This window comes from Argiope bruennichi, chromosome 10, assembly GCF_947563725.1.
Source record: "Argiope bruennichi chromosome 10, qqArgBrue1.1, whole genome shotgun sequence".
Taxonomy (NCBI): Eukaryota; Metazoa; Arthropoda; class Arachnida; order Araneae; family Araneidae; genus Argiope; species Argiope bruennichi.
Window position 1 is genome coordinate 98,952,580 of NC_079160.1, and position 21,310 is coordinate 98,973,889.

At 30.8% G+C, this 21,310-nt stretch overlaps 1 protein-coding gene across 2 annotated transcripts; it reads right to left on the minus strand.

Annotated features, from left to right (window-relative positions):
• Positions 1-1,969: 1,969 nt before the first annotated feature.
• Positions 1,970-16,378, minus strand: LOC129988607 (speckle-type POZ protein-like). 2 transcript variants are annotated; one of them, XR_008785660.1, is made up of 3 exons: positions 16,133-16,367; positions 10,092-10,556; positions 1,970-2,262 (listed from the first exon to the last, which is right to left on the minus strand). XR_008785660.1 is itself a non-coding variant. In XM_056096867.1 (3 exons), exon 2 carries the CDS (start codon positions 10,195-10,197, stop codon positions 8,752-8,754), a length of 1,446 nt encoding a protein of 481 aa, XP_055952842.1. In that variant the 5' UTR covers positions 10,198-10,556; positions 16,133-16,378; the 3' UTR covers positions 1,970-2,262; positions 8,729-8,751. The 2 variants fall into 2 exon arrangements, 1 of the variants encoding a protein (XP_055952842.1); XM_056096867.1 differs by having other exon boundaries at positions 8,729-10,556; positions 16,133-16,378.
• Between the last annotated feature and the right edge of the window lie 4,932 nt (positions 16,379-21,310).

Sequence of the window (21,310 nt, forward strand, 5' to 3'; positions counted from 1 at the left end):
TCTTTGTCTCAAAAAAATTAGTGCTCGAAATCAGGGAAGTCTAAAGCGCGGAGATTCGTCAAAATTTTGAGTTTGAGTTTTTTGACAGTTACAATAATTTCTGTTGTTTGTGTATTTTTTATACTAGAAAGGATTATGGTTGCAAAATTTCAAAACAAAAAATAATCAAAAATATTTTTTTTAATTCTTAACAATTACAAAAAGAAATTGCTTGGAAATATGTTGGGTCTCGCAGAAATACTTTTTTGAAAAAAAAATGTGTAGTTATCTAAATAAGTACTAACTCAATAATATGCTTTTGAGTAATTTAGAAGAAAAAAAAATAATTTTTTAATTAAAATCTTGAAACAGCTTTCTCAGTATATATCTATCATCTGCCTAGTTTAATAGTTATAGGTCTAACGGTCAGTCATGTAAAGCCACTTGAACGAATTTTGCGCCATAAGGGTCAGATAGAGCAATTTACTGATAATATCTAACTTGAAAATAATATCACGTAATAAAAAGATGGAAGGAAAGTATCAGTTTTGAAGTTGAAGTGAAACACTTCGAACAAAATATTTTTTCTCAACTCTTCCATGTACTCAAGTGCCCTTTCACCAGAAACCTAAGGAAAAGAATATCTGATCAAACCAATGGTATTTCTATAAAGTAAAATCATGCAACGTTATTTTGAACTAGAGGTTCGAATCTTCTTAAAAAATGGTGGACTTTGAAATTAGCAAAACAGGACGAAAATAGGAAGTTCCCTTTTTATTGTTTCATCACCAATATATACATTTATATTAAAGCAAAATGGATTACAAAATGTGCCGTTTAATAAAATGAATATTTGAAGGGCTGACTTAGAAGGATAAATATATATTTTAATGGCTTTCTTTCATAACCCTATACGAATTAGATTTAAGTATCTGAAATGTTTTTTTTTCTGATGAAATTACATAAAATTGATATAGCAGATTTCGGTTGATGACTCAACCAAAAATGAAATGAAACTCAGCTTTGTTCCAAATAAAGTTTTAAAGAATATAAAAAGATTGTTTGTTTGTTTCTTATGGCACTTGCCACTGACAAGCCCGCTGTTACGAAGACAGCGATTTAAGCCTGAGGGGGAACGTCTCTTATTTTTTATAGCAGCGCCAACTAGGGCCAAGAGTACGACTTTGCCACTCACGCATCATTCATTCGCTTGCACAACCCCTTTTTACAGGAGGGCACATTCACACATCTCACAGATAGAACAGAAGAACAACCATGCCCAAACCGGGACTCGAACCCGGGACGCCCAGATCACGGGGAAGACGCGCTACCCCTATGCCAGGACGCCGGTTTATAAAAAGAAAAAATAATAAAAAAACACATTTTTTTTATGTTGATGTTGCATGGAAATGCTGCCTGGCACGCTTTAAAATTTCAAAAAAAAAATTATATATAATTTTTTAAAATATATTTAGTTTTGAAAAGTTTTTTAAAAGTTATTAGATTTATTTAGATTTTATTACATATTCTTAAAAACTTCATAACTCTAAAGGTATAATTTCCAGAAATAATTAATATGAGTCCACCATCAACTCCCCCCCCCTTTTTTTACAAAAATGAAATAAAATAAATCGGGGTTAAATAAGACAGAAGTATCAATTCAGGAGCCGAAGATAATTTCCACGCCATGCAAATTAAGGACGATTCATCAGTGATCCACAAATGAAACATTGACACCAGATTATGGGGAATCTAGGCTCGCTTACATCTTATCATCTAGTCACAATACTTCAATAATAAGCAAGAAATAAGTTTTACATCATTAAAAACGTTTAGTTTTTAACGAAACGAGTAGTTTCTATTTCCAAATCTGAAGAGAGTTGTAAAATTTAATATTTTTATTGATGTTTTTTTTGCTCTAATTATTAATCATTGTCAATTTTATACTTAATATTGCCAGTAATAACCGACTCTAAACGCACGGTGCAAAAGGAATATAAGAAAAGATTTTATTAAAAAATAATTACAGTTCGAATTTACATTGCTAAAGACACGCTTGCACACAAAAATAAAAGCACATAACTGAATATAAAAGAATTAGTATTCATTATACCATGAGTTTTTTAAGACTTGAAAATAAACATATGGTTCTTCATTTTAAGGCTATTTTTCCAGGAGAAAAAAAGTGAATATTATTTGATTCTCATCCATCAGATTTCCGGAAAACAATTACAATATATATAGATTTTCTGGAATATGGCTTTTTAAACAGTTCCATCTAATCTGAAAAGAAAACAAAACACAAAAATTAGGATGCAAAAATTAGGAACAAAACACTAATTAGAAATGATTCCAAAGGTCATAATAAACCTTGGCTTAAAAACCAAAGTTTAGCTGAAATACGCTGTCAAAATTTTATACATGAGCTGTATATATGTGTGTGTGTGTGTGTGTGTGTGTGTGTGTGTGTGTGTGTGTGTGTGTGTGTGTGTGTGTGTGTGTGTGTGTGTGTGTGTGTGTGTGTGTGTGTGTGTGTGTGTGTGTGTGTGTGTGTGTGTGTGTGTGTGTGTGTGTGTGTGTGTGTGTGTGTGTGTGTGTGTGTGTGTAAAACTAAAATGATTAATACAAACGAGAATTCTAAAATACAACATACTGTTCGACAAAAATATTTATATAATTTTGTAAACATTTCTCACTGAGTCGCCTTTGGCATAACTGCGGAACCGTAATGAAATTGTTGAAAGTCTCGGTTTAATTTAGTTATATTAAAATTTCATTTCCAAGCGACACGACAAGTATTTTGGGGTGAAACCAAGGTCAGACGGCTGTGGATAGTCATGGTTTGACAGTTAAATGATTATTAGTTCGAGACTGCTCAAACTAATATCTCGAGATTCTGCCAAAATTCGGCATGTTAGTAAATTTGGAATAATTTAACTGTATTGGAATCAAACTTCTCTCACTTAGGATTTAACATCGAAATTTGAAGAGGCTACATATACTTGGATGTTCTTCTCAGGTACACATTCAAAGTTAAAAATATAGCAAAATAAACAAAATCTTAATAGGAAGAGCCTCTATGTGAAATTTCTTAAATAAATTAGGATTTCTGTTGCATTCATAATATTGAATCATCATCAATGGGAAGGTCGCACATGCCGACAAAATTACTTTGCTAGGGAAAAATCAAGAATTGGTAAAACTCCATTTCAAAATGGGATGAATGTCGCCGAGGCCTTGAGTGTTTCCCGTCGAAACCATCGCCAAATACCTGGCCCATGCACACGGAAAGCTCTGCGTGATTTAGTAAAGATATTCGAAGAAACTGGCTGCATTTTAACAGACAACGATCCGAACGACCAGCTTTTCAAAGTTGGATTTGAACTCAGTATTTGAATTAAAATATAAAATTTTACTTTTAAGTACTCTGATTATAATATATTTTAAAAAATTTTTAAACGTAATCTTTTTTAAACTTTTATATATCTAAAAATTTAACATTTTAACATTGCAATTAATTTTAATTATTTTACAAATATTACCGAATAGTGGAAGAGTAATTTTTTTAAATCAAAATCACTACTGGTCGCCTCTCTCACATGGAATCAAACGGATTAGAATTAAGTTTTGAAAATATTAAAATATATAATAGTTAGGTTGAACACAATTGTAAACAAATGTCCAAATTGTAGAATTGTAGTTCTACAATCCACGTAAATAAGCAGAAAAGTTAATCTTTATAAACATGAAATTCATAATAGTTGAAAGATAATAAGCATAAAATACATTACAATTTGAGAGAAAAATAATAATAACAAAACGCATTGTAATCCAAAAAATAACAGTAGAAAGGTAATATGAATAAAATACATTATAATTTGAAAAATGATAACAGTAGAAAGATATGAATAAAATTCCTTATAATTCGAAAAAGGATCTCTATGAGAAAATGCGCGAGTAGCAAGAAATGGCAGCTCCTTTCCTACCACACTGTACGCAAGTGTCTAATAAGCACTTAAGAGTTTGGAAATTGTATTCTACTATCTTAGCTGAAAATGAGAACTTCAAATGTGAAGTGATTGCAGAATTATGGTACAGTAGACTCCTGAGTACCCGGCTTCCGTATTGTCCGGGCTAATTTTCTTTTACCGTAGTAAAAGAAGGAAGGCAAGGCTTTGAATGGACAACATTGCCAAGGATTTAGAAGCGGCAGTCTGCTACGATCCTCCAACGTGTCATGTGCAAAATACAAGTTGTGACAGGAAAAGGGCAGCTCGATGTTCAGTATTTCGTCAGTGTGTATCGAACCTCAAATGCTGTCACTGTTCCTGATTATAACTACACAATACGTACACCATTCATTAATTGTTCTTGGGGTGTCATTAATAATTTCTTTAAGCATACCACAGTGAAGAACAGAATTTATGTTAAAATGTGAACAGTTTATATTCTTTAACTTATTTTTTCTCTAATGAATTTTTGAAACGTGCAGTGCAGCATAAAAAACATATATACATTGCCGGTACAGAGCCTTCTATTTGAACTGGACGCGTTACCGGTAACTGCTTTTACGATTCATTGAGCCACGACCGAATTCACATTCTACGTGGTTTGAGATCAATGGCGGGCTTAGTACTCAATAATATGAGAAAGTACACATTATAATTGTAAGTTTTGGTATAGAAACTTTGTCTTTAGTATTGGTGGGCAAAGAAATTAGTTCTTAGAACTCCGGCTTATCCGTTTTTTTGTTATCCGGCATACTCTTCCATTATGCCGGATCCTGGGGAGTGTACTGTATTTATTTCTGAAAACTGTTTCAAATTAAAAGTTGTGTCTATCTTGACGAGCTATTACCCGTTACGGATCTGACTATCGCAGATAAGCAAACGAAAGTTATAATAAAAAACTATCATGCATCATTAAATAATAAAAATGTATTATTATTAGCAGTATACTTTAAACGTAAATATAAAATAAACATTAGAAGTTTTGTTTCCTTGCAATATGATATTTGAAAGAAAATATTAGCAGCAACCTTGTATTTGGTCTGTGTCAGCACAAATGAGTTATTTGCAGGACAAGACGAGCTGCTTTCCTGTTACAAATCTAACTGTCGAAGATAAGCAAACTAAAGTTATAATAAAAAAATGAGTCCATCAAAGACAAAACAGAAGTTGGTATTTCACATTCGATAATGATGCAGACCAAAAGGGATAGCGGTGATTTTTAATTTCGCTAAGTGTTACAGACTGCGCTTGAAGATAACATATACTACTACTTGAGTAATCGGAAAGAGATTCAGAGGATGCTAAGTTGAGCTGCAGTTTTAATTTTCGTAACTGTTTGCGTGCAAAATGCTCAAATTTACCGAAAACACTTGGCAGCAGTTTAGTTGGGATTTTGATTATTCCTCTCAAGCACAAATTCAGCACTGAGAGACTATCACCTGTTCCGGCTCATAAAAGAGTGTTTGAAAATACACTGGCATGCCATGGATTCGTTGATGACACTTAATATCCTACTATCGATGAGTAACTTCGGTTCTCGGTTGCAAACGTTTGGTATAGGAATTTCGAAATTAGTAAAAATTTGTTAAAAGAACCTTCATTTGAATGAAGATTATGCCCAAAAGTAACATACTGTTATAGTTTCCTAATGTGTATCATCAAAAGTCTGTATTTATGAATATATGCTATTGAAACAGTGTTTTCTTTTTAGCTCGGATGTCTGTAGTACAGCAACAATTAATTATTACAAGATTCCTGTTTTGGGGAAAGGCTGTCTTAAATACAAGGAACGGAAAATGTTTCGATTTCAAAGTCAAATCTGAAGTTTAATGAATCTTAAATATTAAATAGCTAGTATATGATACAACTATGTTGCAGTTTTTATCTATGGAAAATTATAAAAATGTATAAATGTAAATTCAGTAATGTATCCAAGATTGTATCCAAAATTCGTTCGTAAATGTATCCAAGATTCGTTCAACGCATGCACATTTCCAAGTTTTTATCCAGTCAGATCGATAATGCTCGGGAAAAAAAATGAATGTCAAATGATATGCAATAAATTAATCGCATTATTTATCTTTTTAGCATGTGATAAATTAATAATAATTGATATCTCCATGCAAAATTTTTTCATCAGACTAACATTTCAAAAAAATTAATTATATATGTTTTTCGAAGAAAGACCTCTGACAAAGGAAAAACAGTATACTCATAATCAGTTAATTCAATGGGCTGTTGTTTCTATCAAGGCAATAAGGATCGAAACACAACTCATAAGCATCTAATGAGAAAGACAGGGATAACAAACACAAAGAGCAACAGAGAATTTTGGATGGAAGCTTAAAAAAAAAAAAAAAAAAAAAGATAGAAATGTTACTTTAGTGTTCAAATCAATCGAAGAATTAAAAAAAAATTATCACTATTTTTAACCGATTCTGCAATGACTGCATCTCTAGAACCTTATAACTGAGGGTCAGAAATGTAAATTTAGTATTCAGTCAATAGGTTGTGAGCATAGTGTGTTTTCATGAACTGCCCAATGATATAATCTGCATTTCTTTTGGACTGTTGATTTCTTTCCTCGTTTTTTCTCTTTTATTGTTGATTATTTGACTTTCAGAGTGAAAAATTAAGCATCTGACATAAAACTCTCATAATGAAAAGTAAATAATTCAGATAAAAACGATGCAACTTTTCAAGCCACCACAGCATTGAAACGGGGATCATTTACATAATTCCCCCCCCCCTTTTTTACGACCGAAAGTTTTGGATTTCATTCTCGATAATAAATGGTCAGTGAAGGATGATATAGTTATAGTAAGTAAAGAGTTATTTCCAATGAAATTGGCACAATTATAAATTCCAACAACAGTATATTTTAACTCCAGTTTTTAGGCAAATTAGATTTATAAAGCATGTATTTTGCACAAGTGATTTATACAAATAAAATCGGTTAAACATAAAATTAATAACAATACATTTGAGTGATTGTTTTTTTTAATTATACATTCGAATTACTTGATCAGAATTAAAGAAAATTCCGATTCATAAATGCAAATGTGATAGACATCAAGCAACTGTTTTTATTGTGAAAGTGAACAATTTTCGAACATTAAGACGTGGCTTCAGATAAATACAAAGGGGGAAAAAACAGGATGCAGAAACATCTAGAAAATACACATCGAGTATTCGAGCAAGAAAAGGTTAAATATTGCAATTTTGAAAAATACAGCATTCTGAGAAAAGTACTTTTATGTAAGAGACTGGAGACTATTTGATCTTGTCGGACCCAATAAGATTATAATTCTAATAATTAAATGGATATTAATAAAAAGTTCAAAATTTTTCAAAAAGTTCAAAAGTTCAATAATTCTTTTACTTTATTCTTTCCCTGCCAAGGAAATGAATAAAGTAAAAAAAAAAAAAAATTATTATTTTTCAATAATTATAGAATATTTCACTTCTGTTCTATTTTAAAACAAAACAATCAGGAAAAAAAACTGAAATAAGAACTACACAAATCTGAACTGGCATGAATTAAAATAATAAATATTTGAATAAATCTTGCTAAGACTTTCACTTCAGCATTAACTCGATTCATAAAATCTAAAAATCAATTATACCATTAAATTTGATTTAATTATAAAGATAACAATACCTACGACTAAACGTGGTCTTAAATTTTGCAATTTTTCAAGTACAGTGAACGGAGAACTTTTTTTTCAATTGGGGACTATTCTTCTCCAGATTGTTCCATTATCAAGAAAAAGAGAATAGTTCCCGGGATATTTTAAATCTATGTCCTGATGCGTATCAGATAAAGAATATCGTAGTGTGGAAGATCGTTCACAGCGAGGATAGAACCTGGGACCTTGTGGTTCGCAGCCGAGTAACATGACCACAATACAAAAGCAATTGCTCGTATAGCGCACCTGTTAACTGGCTTATAAGCTCTCGCCACAGTAGCAGGTTTGGCATTTGGTAGTTTGCTCAGGAAATTCTAACATTTGAGTCTGAATGAGGCAATGTTGCAATACAAACTTTTGGCACTTCCGTATTCTAAATCATCCAAGCTAAGCGAAGTACATAAATAAGAGCATCCGCTACACTGTATCGCCATCCAAATCGTTAATATCGACGCAGTTAGTCGTTTTCTACGTTAAGTCTGTTGTAAACATGGATTCGAAGACTAGAGACAGTGTGCTTGGAACGGCCATGTGAGTAGGCAAAGTTCTACTTCCATCCTATTGTGTAGTATCGCATAAAACGCCGTCCTAGAAAAGTGAAAGCGGATCAGAGTCGTTAGGTTTAGATCTGGTATTCTTTAGAAGATGCATAATATTTGTTACTGTGGATATCACTACATGAGTGTCTTGGTAATTAAATATGTATTCAATTTCCTTTGTTATTAATATATTCAATTTCCAGGAATTTTTGTTAATTTGCAGTTATGATCAGGACATTCACAAAATATTTCAAATTTTATAGATACATTTTTTTTTTTTTTTTTTTTTTTTTTTTTGCTAATTCATAAAAACATGAAAACAGAAACATTGAATATTTCTTAATGGTTGCTCAAAAATGCTCTTCTTTAGTTAGAATTGACAAAATATATAAATTTGGATGAATTCTTCAAAAATTTAAAAAATTAATAATTTTATACCAACAATAAAACAATTAGGTAAAAACGTAAAAATGGCATAATAAAGGAATTAAAAAAATTGTAAGTTACTTACAGAAGATAATTACAATAGCTATTTCATTTCTTCTTTTGGATGTACACAGAGCGAAAAACTTCTATTGCCAATTGGGGATGATCCTTCTCGAAATTTTTCCATTCATCAGAGAAAAAAACCTCTTCATCGTTTTTTGTAATGTAATCATGAGCAACTCTTTTCAGATCGTTGTCTTGATGTTTCTCAGCCAGAAAAAGAATATCGCAACAGTTCGGAATAAGGATTTTCTGCTTCAAGAGATTCGAACACCTGTGCTTCAGTGAAACGATGTTGTATTTATCAGCTGCATAGTATAAATTTTTGGCACTCTCATATTCTAAATCATCCAAGCTGTCAGAGTACATGAACAAGAGCATTCGACTCACAGTATCGTCATCCAAGTCATCGATATCAACGCAGTGGTTTGTTTTCTCTTTCATGTCAGTTGTAAACATAGATTTGAAAACTGGAGACCGAGCACTTAAAACAGTTATGTGGGCTGGAAAAATTGCATTTCCTGTCTTGATTTTTGTGTCGCATAAAATGCTTCCTCTGAACATAGAAATCAAATCATCCTTCAGAGAAGTTAAGTCTTCGCTGTGATATTCTTCAAAAGATATATCGGTACGTTTTGCTTCAGATATCACTTTTTGATTGTCTTGGGAATCAAATACATATTCAATTTCTTTTGTTGTCTTACCTTCAGCAAAAATCTCCTCACAGAGAATGGTAAGCTGATTCATCGGAAGATACTGTTCTCTGTATTTTATTAGAAAATCTTTTGATATTGTAAGAGAAATGCGGAGAGGCTTTTCACCAAGAAATTTACCCAGGCCGCATTTCACTTTATCTTTACATTTATCCAAAATAAATATATTAAATATTCTGCGAAGAGTTATTTCGGACTTGGTAGGAGAGACTTCAATGTCGAGTTTACCGCTGGCGGAGACGGAGAGATTGAAGGAAAAGAGTGATCTTGCATTTGAAGATGAATCCATACAAACTGGATATTTTTGTGTTGGATTTATACTGTCGAATTCTTTAATGGTTCCGATATAAGTTTTACATTCAGTTTCGATTCGGGTCTCGCCAAAACAGCTTATTGATTCCTCGCTATTCCATATCCTGCAGCGGATAGTAAGGGTATAGTTACAAATAAACTGATCCTTCTTAGACAAATAGAATTCTTCTCTTTTAGCAGTCAGCGCATCTACATTAACGGTAACAAATTCAACAAGAACAGATTCATCACAATCGAGAAAGGAAAGTTCACAATTTAATCTACACTGAAGGGACTCAGGAGCTTTAGATTTTATATCAATATAACAAGCGACACAATCGTCATAAATTTTAGAATTAGTAAAGAAGCTTAGCTGCAACTTACCAAAGGGTATGGGTGCAATGAACTCTGGACTGTCTGTCCTTCCATCACAAAAGCCGAAATTCTTGATTTTCCAGATAAATGTGAAACATTCTCTATTTTCAGTCATTTTGAGGGGGGAAATGTAACGGTTTCTTTTAACGAAGTCTTTCGTAAAAGAGATTTCCAAATTATACACGAAATGAAACTGAGCAGCAGTGCAGTGCAATGAAAAATTTTAATATGTTTTCTATCAACGGGCATGAAAAGAAATTTATCAAACCTTTTCAAAGTCCTCTTATTTTTCGCCAATTGTACGAATTATGCGAATTTTCAGCACTGACACCGTATTTTTAGGAATACAACTTTAAAAGCTTATCGAAGAGATTTCTTTTCCATTTATATGCTTTTCCGTCAATACTGAATTATATCTTTTACTTTCTTTTTTTATGAAAATGAGTCGTTTTCCAATCTTCCCCCATACGAATCCTAGCCACACAAAAAAAGAAAAGAAAATAGTTAATTTATGATTCAAATTTAAATTATATAATTTCAGATTTTTTTAAACACAATCACTTCCACAAATTAAAAATTCTATAAAAAATTGAAAGCGTGTCTATAAATGTCTAAATATTTCCGTTAAAAAATATCATCATATGAGAACATGATGTTGTTTTGCTTTCAGGTTTATGAAGCCTCGAAATGCATGGGCAGAAAATTAGCGATTTGTCGATTTTGAGGCATCATTTTTTTTTACTTTTAGGACTATTAGAAAATGATAAAGAATGTTGTCACATTTGGCCAACAAAAAGTTACAACTTGGTGCGAATGTCCTCCATGTATCCGATTCTCATGTCCGACAGATAAAGGGCAGAATCGTAAGTTATAAAGCACAGAGAAGAAAATGAGAATGAACGCGAAATAGGAAGGGAAGGTATCGAATGTTTATATAACTTTCAATTTTTGTAGTTAGGAAAAAAAGTTTTGGGAGCTCGAACGATTTTGAGATGGGGGAAAAAAACATTTTCTAAATATCGACGCATGCGTAATATGATAGTCACGTGATTGTTTATAACCGATTTAAACTGGTTTCATAGGGGAAAAAAATTTTGACCTCGAGGAAAAAATTTTAGAGCACCAGTGATTTTCGGACAGTCAAAAACCATCGCTTTCTAAAGGTTGGCGATTGAGAAATATGAATCATGTGAGAACACGGTGTTTTTCTGTCGGATTAACACCAAGTGACTTTAAAAAAATGTTCTCGCATGATAACATGAGAGATGCGGTAGCAGATTTCAATTTTTTTTTAATTCTATTTTTGCTAACTATTATTTTCAATGTGTTCGATTATCTGACATAATTTTGAAACTTTCATGTGCAAGTTGTGCACACTCTTGGAATCTACTGCACATGTAATAAGAAGAAAAATGGATTTGACATCCCAGGTGAGCTTAAGATTACGCATGATTAACTAACATTTTAAATAAAAGAAGTTTCTCCTTTCCCGTGGTTTGGTTTGGTTATATTAACGTCCCGTTTGAAGCAACACTAGGGCTATTTTGGGACGGACCTCGTAATTTTGAACCACGGTCAGATGACGAGGACGACACCTGAGCTGGCACCCTCCTCTCCACACCACACCACACCAACGGGAGGACGTTTGGCATGACGGATTTAACGTGCAACAGACCCCCTTACACGACGGTTCTTCGGTGGAATCGGGTCACGAACCTGAAACCCTCCGGTTCCGAAGCCGAGACCTTGCCACCGGGCCACCGCGGCCCCTCCTTTCCCGTGACTAAAACTGATCTAGCTATAAAATTATGAATCATGTCCAAGTTAGTCAACGGCCGCCTCGAGAAATTGTTCATTGGCAGCTGTATATCAAAGTGCATAGTGAAATGATTAAAAATAATAATATTCAAATTATTAAATAATTTAATCCGTTTAGTTATAGAAGAATGGGTCTATTTCTTTACTTAAAATGTTAGTAAATCAATATTTAATAAATATAATTATATGAAAGGACTTTTTTTGTTTGTGATTTATTCAAACTGAATAAAATTTAATTCTTAACTTACTTATATCATCTTTTCCACTGGAAGTATATGCATACATCTACGAATGCGAAGTAATTTATCAGGCCATGATTACAGTAAAATATGCATATTATAATCTTGTGTGCATTATAAATTTATTTAAAAGTATATAACTTTATATATGCTAATTTATTATATAATATGGCTCAAAGATAAAGATTGTCTCTTTCCGTTTCCAGAAAAGTAGATTATACTTTGAAAACTTCAAACAATGGTTTTATCTGCTTTGGACAATACTTGCATGCATATTCGTAAAATCATGTAAATTCGGAAAAAGATTCATCGGTTGTTGTTTGATTTTATTGGACATACAGCACAAATCTTACATTTGGAAAAAGATAAACATATTAATAAAAAATACCAAATTTTCCCGTAAGCTTTATTAAAAAAATGCAGAATTTTCAATTAAATTATACTTACAAATTACTTATGTGAAACTTTATGTCAATTCTATTTATATACTGGAGGAAATATGAATATTTTTAATAAAAGCATTTTCAAGTGCGCATGCGCGAAATATAGAATATATTTCTATCCCAATTTTAAAAGATTATATATCATTAGTATAAAATTATGTAAATAGAATATCATTGAGATTCAGAAAGATATTAATATAGTAGAAGCCTAAATCTCAGATGCTCTTTAAGAGAGCTTAGAAACAAACTTGAATAATCCACTAATTACAATAGATTCTATACATGTTTAGAAATATACTAAATATTTTTTTCAAACTTATAAATTAAGTATATTATAATAATTGTAAATAAATTAGACATCATAAATAACAAAGAAATTTAGCATTTTATTTATTATTATTTGCACATATATAAGTCTTCTAATATTATGCAAGCCTGTTTACAATATAATAAAAGAATCCGGACATTTTTTATGCTTTCAGTTATATCAATTACTAAGATGAAGCTACGCCATTTTTACTTTCTCTTATATATAGTATAGAGAAAGTATAGTGATCGTCAAGAAATTTGAACTCGAGATTTTGACGAATCTCCGAGTTCAAAAAATACATTTTTGGAAAATGTTCTTCTGTCTGTCTGTGACAAAGATAATTCTAAAATGGCTTGAGCTAGACGGTTGAAATTTGGCATACGATCCTTGCACCGAATTTGAAAATTTCTATCAAATATTAAGTTAAATCTGTTTGTTCAAACAGATTAAGTCTGTCTGTTCAAATATAAGTAAGTTAACACGATAATTACAAAACGCACAGAGCTAAATAGATAAAAGAGGATACACAGATTTAACAAGCATAGTGTACCTACCAAATTTCAAAATCAAATCACGAAATGACTGTCTGTCGGTCTGTACTTCCAGAAGCATGTAAATGCGATAATTCAAAAACTCAATTATTTAAATATATTAAAATTGGTATGGGAGTTTGTGACTACAAATGCAATTTTGTGTCAAATATGGGTTGGGGTTAAGAAAAAACGAGTCTGAAATACAAATTAGATTGTTGGATACTATCAACGCATGTCAGGGATTCATCGCCAAATAACCCTGCCAAAGATGTCACGATAGATTCAGTAAAATTGCTCAATTCAAGCCAAAAGTTAATATTTCGTAATTATTCGTATTGTATGCCAGTATTGTAAGACGTTCTCTGGCGTGACAAATTTAACAGAGAATATACGAGAAAGTTTTTGGGAGACCACTCCCTTCGGTTTGCTGCAATGATGTTGCTACGTTTTGAGGTGAATTAAGTATTCGGAATGTTTTTAGCACAGGAATTGTGTGCTATTCTTGCGAGAGAAAACGGGAAAGTAGATGTCGAATTCGAAATTTCAATTCATCCCATGGATAAGAATTTTGACTGTCTTAAGAACCTGGGTCCGAATTTTGCAATTTGTAAGAAAAACTTATGATCATTTGATTGGTAATTCTGTATTTCATATAAAAAAAAAAGGAAAAAAATTCGGGATTTTTTTTTAAAAAATGTTTATATCGTCCCGCATTTACGTACTGTTCCTACGAAAATTCAAGTATTGTTCAAAGCAGATGAAACCACTGCCGAAAGTTTCAAATCCTTATCAGTTTTCACAGAAAACTTATAATGATAATGCTTTCACGGACAAAGAATCAGAAATGGATGAATCCTTTCCTTCTTCCTCAATTTTTGGACGTTCTCTTAAATATCCCCCTGACAGATCTTCACGGTAGAATGCGAGTTCAAATCTATTTTTTACATAATTGATGTCCAAACATAATTTGTCCAACTTTACAGAAGAAATTTTGAAAAATGCGTACATCCGAAAGTGTCCGCATACTTTTTGATCATTTCGTATGTTTATTAATTCTTATGGATGAAATATATATAAATTTGTGGATGATAATTGTTTGATAAACAGAATTTTTATTCAATAAATACAATTGTTTTTCTAATGTAAATCAAAAGTTTTACTTAGATACATACAATGGAAATTGATATATGGAGACTTGACTGAATATTAAAAAGTAAAAATTAGTAACTAATTACAAATAAAAAAATTAAAAATTTACACTTTTATGTAGCGTTGGAAATATGTATCACTAGTGTAAGAAAAATTCTAATTATCCACGGAAATATATTAAAAATTATATAGTAAACTAAAAAATACGGTATCTTCGCTACTCTGTCAAATATTGGAAAACTCGCCATATATTAAATAAAGAATATGGTTAAGTTACCTTATTTGGCAATTTTTCGGATAAAAAAAAAATCACAATTTGACAATTATATCATATTCTTTAAATTAGTCAGTAATATAATAAAGAAATTATGTAACAATAAATACAAAAAAAATGAAAAGAAAAATCATATACATCTATCACAAAATAAAATATATTATGAATGATTAAAATTCCATTTATATAGAAACTCTATATCAGAATTATTCCGATGTAATATTAAGGTCATATTAAATATCATTTCTATTTTCTATATTTAAGTACACTAATAGAAAAATTTTATAATTGTTTTTATTTTTATATATTTATTAAAGACAGTTTGAAATATGTTAAACTGACTAGACAAATATTTTATGGATTAATAAAAAGAACAATAATTAAAAATTATTTTTTAGACTCTAATAACTTCCAGTAGTAATAAGTAATTAAAAATCATTATTATGTCGATAGTTTTCGGACACATCAAAAAATCAACACAGTTAAAGAGTAATTTTTAATTATTTAATCAGTCTGTAATAACTGACTTATTTTAGTGTAGCATTTATTCATTTTACAATTAGTAAGAATTAATGTAAGAATCTCTCTATGTTTATATTTATATAAGTGTATTATGTAGATAGATAGACAGTCATATACCTCTTAAGATATGCCACCCCACGTTTATTTTTCGGAAGGGGGGGAGGCCTTCTTTGAAAAAACAAAACAGTATGTTATTCTCTTATATCTTATCATTAAAATTTAATCAAATCTTACCATTAAACTTAAATCGAATGAATGTTTTTAACGCGATTAATTTATTGATAAAGCAATAAATGGGACATTTCATAGCACTTAGCTCAAATTCAGTACGTTGCGTCATTTAATAATTACAAAAGAAACATAAGTTCAACTTTTCTTATTTGAAATTAGGTTAATCATTTTAATGTAATTTATATACTTATAAATAAAATACCATCCGAGATATCTGTCAAATTAATTAGCAAAACTTTATTTTTTGCAAAATAAAAATTGAAAAAGAGAATTGCTTGAAAGCTAATTATATAACAATAAGATCTACTTAATAGTTTTTTTAAGGAAATATTTAAAAGTAAATAAAAATTTGTTACCACATGCGTCTGGTATTAAATTATTAGATACATTAAAAGATACATTAAAGACATCAGATTCGTTTTTGATTATTTAAGAGTATTTTAGATGCATATTAAATAATAAAATATTATTCTGCTAATATATTAGCTGGTCATCTCGATATATATTATTTACGCATTCAAATAAACTTACCCAGAGCCTAGTTTGTTTGTTTTTTAGCTTGAGCAACAGTAGTAATGCATACCAATTCTGTGATAAATAATCATAAAGCGTTGAATAATGTTTAGGTCCACGTGATGCTTGCTGATAAGAAAAGGGGAAGTACCGAAAGAAATATTAGGCGATGAATTGGCAGCTAATTTGGCGACTTTCGGCAGTGTCTCGGCAAGACGAAAGAAAAAAAAAATACCATTTTGTGTGTTTCCTGGAAGAGATTCATTCGTTTACTCTGCTTATTTCGTGAAGTGACTGATCGTATGTTTTTGTATGTAAATACAGTGCCCAGTGGCGGATATGAAATATGCAAATTAGGCAACTGCCCTAAATCCTTGGATTATGAGAGGACGCAGGCAAATCGATTAAAAAATGTTATTAGCCTATTTTCTAAATAAATAAATTAGTAAAAAATGCGATTTTCATGAATAATAAAAAAAGGACTGTCATGTTTGTTTATGATGAATTATTAAATAAATTTAATATAATCATTTATTTATATTACTGTGAAATATTAATTCATCCTATTATTATGTCACATTCCATTGGATAGATCCAGTTAAATAATCCATTTTAATGTTATTTTTGCTAAAAAAAATTAGTATTCCCTTATAATTTAATGCATTTAATTATCAATAAGAAAGTCATTAACTACTAATTATGATTAATTTTTGAAACTTCTATTTATTTAATCATTTTATTTTTTATATATGTATACAAAATAAATAAAACTTTATTATTTTAATTATTAAAGTAAAAAATTAAACTGAAATAAGACATTCAATATTATTTAAGTTTGTTGTGAAATGAAAGCAAATTTAACCATTTAATAAAAGAGTGACCTCACAATGTACCTACCTATTAACAATAATGTCTAATCGCTATTAACAATAACTCAAAAATGCATATGGCTTGAAACACGAAGTTTTCTGCATGTTTATAATTTTATATATTTGTTATAATATATCTTTGTTAAATTTTGGATCAAATCCACCAATTTTCCATTAATATTACTATTCAAGAAAAGTAGAATTCTAATTTCATTACAGTGAATTGATTTAAAAACTTAATACTGCAGATTTAATAAACATTACATTTTTTTTTTCATGGGATTCTCACAATGTCTTATATCCCAAAGAAATGGATACATTCGATTATCGCTCCGCTTCTAAAACAAATTAATTTGCCGCGGTGGCTTGTTGATCAGATCTCGGCTTCGAAACCGGAGAGTTTCAGGTTCGAGACCCGATTCCACCGAATAACCGTCGTGTAAGCAGGTGTGGTGCACGTTAAATTCGTCGAAACCAAACGTTCTCCAGCTGGCGGGTTTTTTTTTTTTTTTTTTTTTTTTTTTTTTTTTTGTAGATTTGTATACGAGACAATAAAAAAGTGTAGTAACAATATCACTTTATTATAACGATAAATAAACCGGATATAATGGCACTATGACTGATCTCCATTAGAAAAGTTCATATGTACAATGGACAGAGCATATAATCAACTGTTAAAATAATATGGCTTTAATGTCTAACAATTTTACGGAATCACGGATATGAAGTTTTTTGTAAACGATTTCAGAAATAAATATAACCGATATCTCCGACGAACTTGCTGGCATCCAAAGGCGACTAGTATTTATAATAATGATTAGTTGTTTTTTACATAATCTATCCTTCATAAATGATGTGCACCTATTCAGAGACACTTTATGCACAATATTCGGAAATTTAACATGTACGCTGACATGATTGATGCCTATGATTCGGACCACTATCTAATAAGATGATTACTCATTTGTTTTCTTTTAATCGAAACAGAGAAGAAAATATCTGATGATATACAATGTATGAATCACAGGCAATTCACGTGCTGAGCAACGTGTTAAAACAAGGAGATATAGACTTATCAAAGGCTGGTTCCACTCGCATCGAACTCCACATTAACTGAGAACTTTTGCTGTCACGCGAATGTAAGAGGCAAGGGAGTCAACGTGTTCAGATGTTGTGATAACAATAGGTCAAGAAATTTCTATAGCATTTGATTCCTCGAAAGGAAACGCGTATTGAAAATATAACAGCTTCCGCAAGGATTATAATGATATGTCATGCGGTAGAAAATATAACTAACAATATGTTAAGATAATTAATGTATCAAATATTTAACTATATTATATGCATTATCAAGAATAGATATTTAATAATAACAAGATAAAACTAACCTAATATCTGACAAAAAGAAAGAATTTTTCAATTATTTTCTCCTATATAATGTATGCAATGAGAAAGTATTGTCATCGTCAAAAAATTCTACCTTTACATTTTGACGAATCTCCACATTTCAAAACTCCCTGAGTCAGAGAAAGATTCATTTTAAAATTATATTTGTTTATGAGCTTGAAAACTCAAAAACACTCTTAGTTAGACGGATCACATTTGGTATAGTTCTTTATACCAAATGTGTAAGTTTCTGCGGAATTTTGAACGAAAGAAGTTTGTCTTTTTGTTTGTCCGAGAGCAACTGAACTAAATAATTTTAAACCGTAAAAGTTAGATACAATGTTTGTATAGCTTCAACATCTGAAAAGTGGATACATATCAGATTTTAGACCATACATATCAGATGAAAAACGGACTCTGTCTACTTGTACATTCTCATGCTTGTAAATGCAATGACTTGAGTCAGGTTAGTGAAATTTTATAATTCATTTTGTTATTAAAATTGTAGTTCCGAGGTCAAAAAGGCATCCAAAAACATATGCTCCTTTTTCTATGAAGCACAAAAAAAAAAAAAAAAAAAAAAAAAGACAGACTTTAAAATGAACAATCTGAATGCCTGCAATATTCAAAATCTTGCTTCAGGCTCACACTATATATGAGAAATTACATCTGTATTACTAAATACGCAAGACAGTTTTCGGGGAGTTGACCCCCTCTCGTTTACATAATTACTTCATGTTGTTTGCAATAGTATAACCTATTTTCGGCTCTCATGTCATGGCTGTGCGCTCTTAATGAGGATAAACAGCGAGTGCATAAGCATACGCTCAATTGCCATTTGATAGGAGTTCGATCATTTGATTAAAAGGCAACTGATTTTTTGAGTCATTCATCTTCTGATTTTTAACTTCCTTTTATACAAAGTATAAACAGAAAGAAAATGCTGTCATTTTTAAAAATTCAGACTTTGAAATATTGACGAATTTCTACGTTTTTCACCTCCGAGTGTGAAAAATATATTTTCGAAATGATACTTGTGAACATAATAATTCAGAAAAGAATTGAGCTATATGAATGACATTAACCACACATGTACCACACCACATTTGTAGCTTCTATTCAATTTCGGCGAAATGCTGTTAAAAGAAATCTGTCCGAGCGCTTGTGAATACGATCATTCAAAAACGCAGAAGTTCGATAGATGACATTGTGATACAGATTTTGGTCAATAGAAATAGAGTTGTGTATTCCTCTTATGGATCGATACACTCTTTGTTCCCATATCGTTACTTCATTTTACAGATCAGAATTTTAAAAAATTCTTTGCCACCATTCAAAACCCAACCGAAAAATTTAAAAGAAGTGGCGACATCTAACTTCCAGAGTTTAAGAGTTCTGATTGAAACTTTGTAAATGCGTTTATAAATTCTTTAAAAACAACAACAACAACAACAAAAAAAAAAAATCTGAAATTGTGGATACAGTTTCTTTCAGATTTAGATTAATATCCTCTGTTTTGGAACTGCTGCTGAGTTATTTATCCGCATTATTATTTTTATCCCCAGTAAGAGGGTGGAGGTTAGACATTCCTGTCTCTTTTCTTCCGCACCTCACCAATGAGGGATGGGGTCCATACAACAACGCGAGTTCGCAAATTGTACAGACTAACTCTATGGCAAGGGATACCGACTTGCTCTGATTGGTTTAAGCCTTGGCATCTTTTTGGCATTGTTTTGCACTCATAAGAGTGTAGTTATCGCTTATTTGGCTCAAACCTTGCAAAACTGTGCCAAACAGTTTCTGATCTTTGTTGATATTCTTGAATCCATTCCTAAATTATGTGTTACAGAAATGCAAGAAATAAGTATTCAAAAGAAATGTATAAACTATTTATATATTTATAAATCTTAATATTAAGTTAATAACAAATATCAAGATTAATAATTAGATTGTTAATAACTATATGAATCTAAATATCTTAACAAATATAGCACATTTGCAGATAGATGGATTTGATAGATAGATTTGCATCTTATGGTAACAATTTGAATACGAAATTAATAAATAAATATCTCCTTGTGTTATTTTGTTTTGCATGAATATTCAATAAGAATTATGATGATTTCTATTCCGTTTAATGTCATCTAAATATCTTAATAAATATATAATAAATTTTGCGCCTTAATAAATTAATAATGAAATATTTATTTGCATATAAATATTTCATGGTAATGATTTTAACATGAAAATTTAATTAAAAAATTGGCCGATCATTTCCAGTAAAATAAAAGCTTAATTTTCAAGTCTTATTTTAATAATACTTCACAGAAAAGTTGCTACCTGTACTAATTCTTTATTTACTCTTATTTATTCTTTAAATAGCTCTATTCTCATCGATCTCAATTATTTTATAATTGTATTTCTCTGGAAGATTTAATTTCTCCCTTTTGAAAAATGGCAGGCAAAAAAGAAACTGAACAATTCAACAGGGTTGCAGCAGCTACAGCATAGAAAGTCTGTGCGAAAGAAATCAACCAATCAGATCACGTCGGTATCCTTTGTCATAGAGTTAGTCTGTACAATTTGCGAACCCATCATTCTGAGGTTCAGAAGTAGAAACTTCACTTCGAAACTCCCCGTGATTTATTTACGGACCATCCATGCAATTTGGATAAATATTCGTCGTATTCACGGCCTTTTGCTAAGATCAAAGAGTAATAAGGAAAACATAAATTTCAATACATTTCGTTATTTCTTTCAGAGAGAAAATATATAACTCTCTTTAATATTTTTAAACTATAGAAAAAAAAAATAATGAATCAATCTAGTATGAACAACTTTTCTGAAATGAAACTAAGTCGTTAAAAAAAAAGTTTCCATCAAGAATATGGCAACGGAATTCTATTCCAAAAGCATGCGCACTATTTGTTTACTCCGTTGC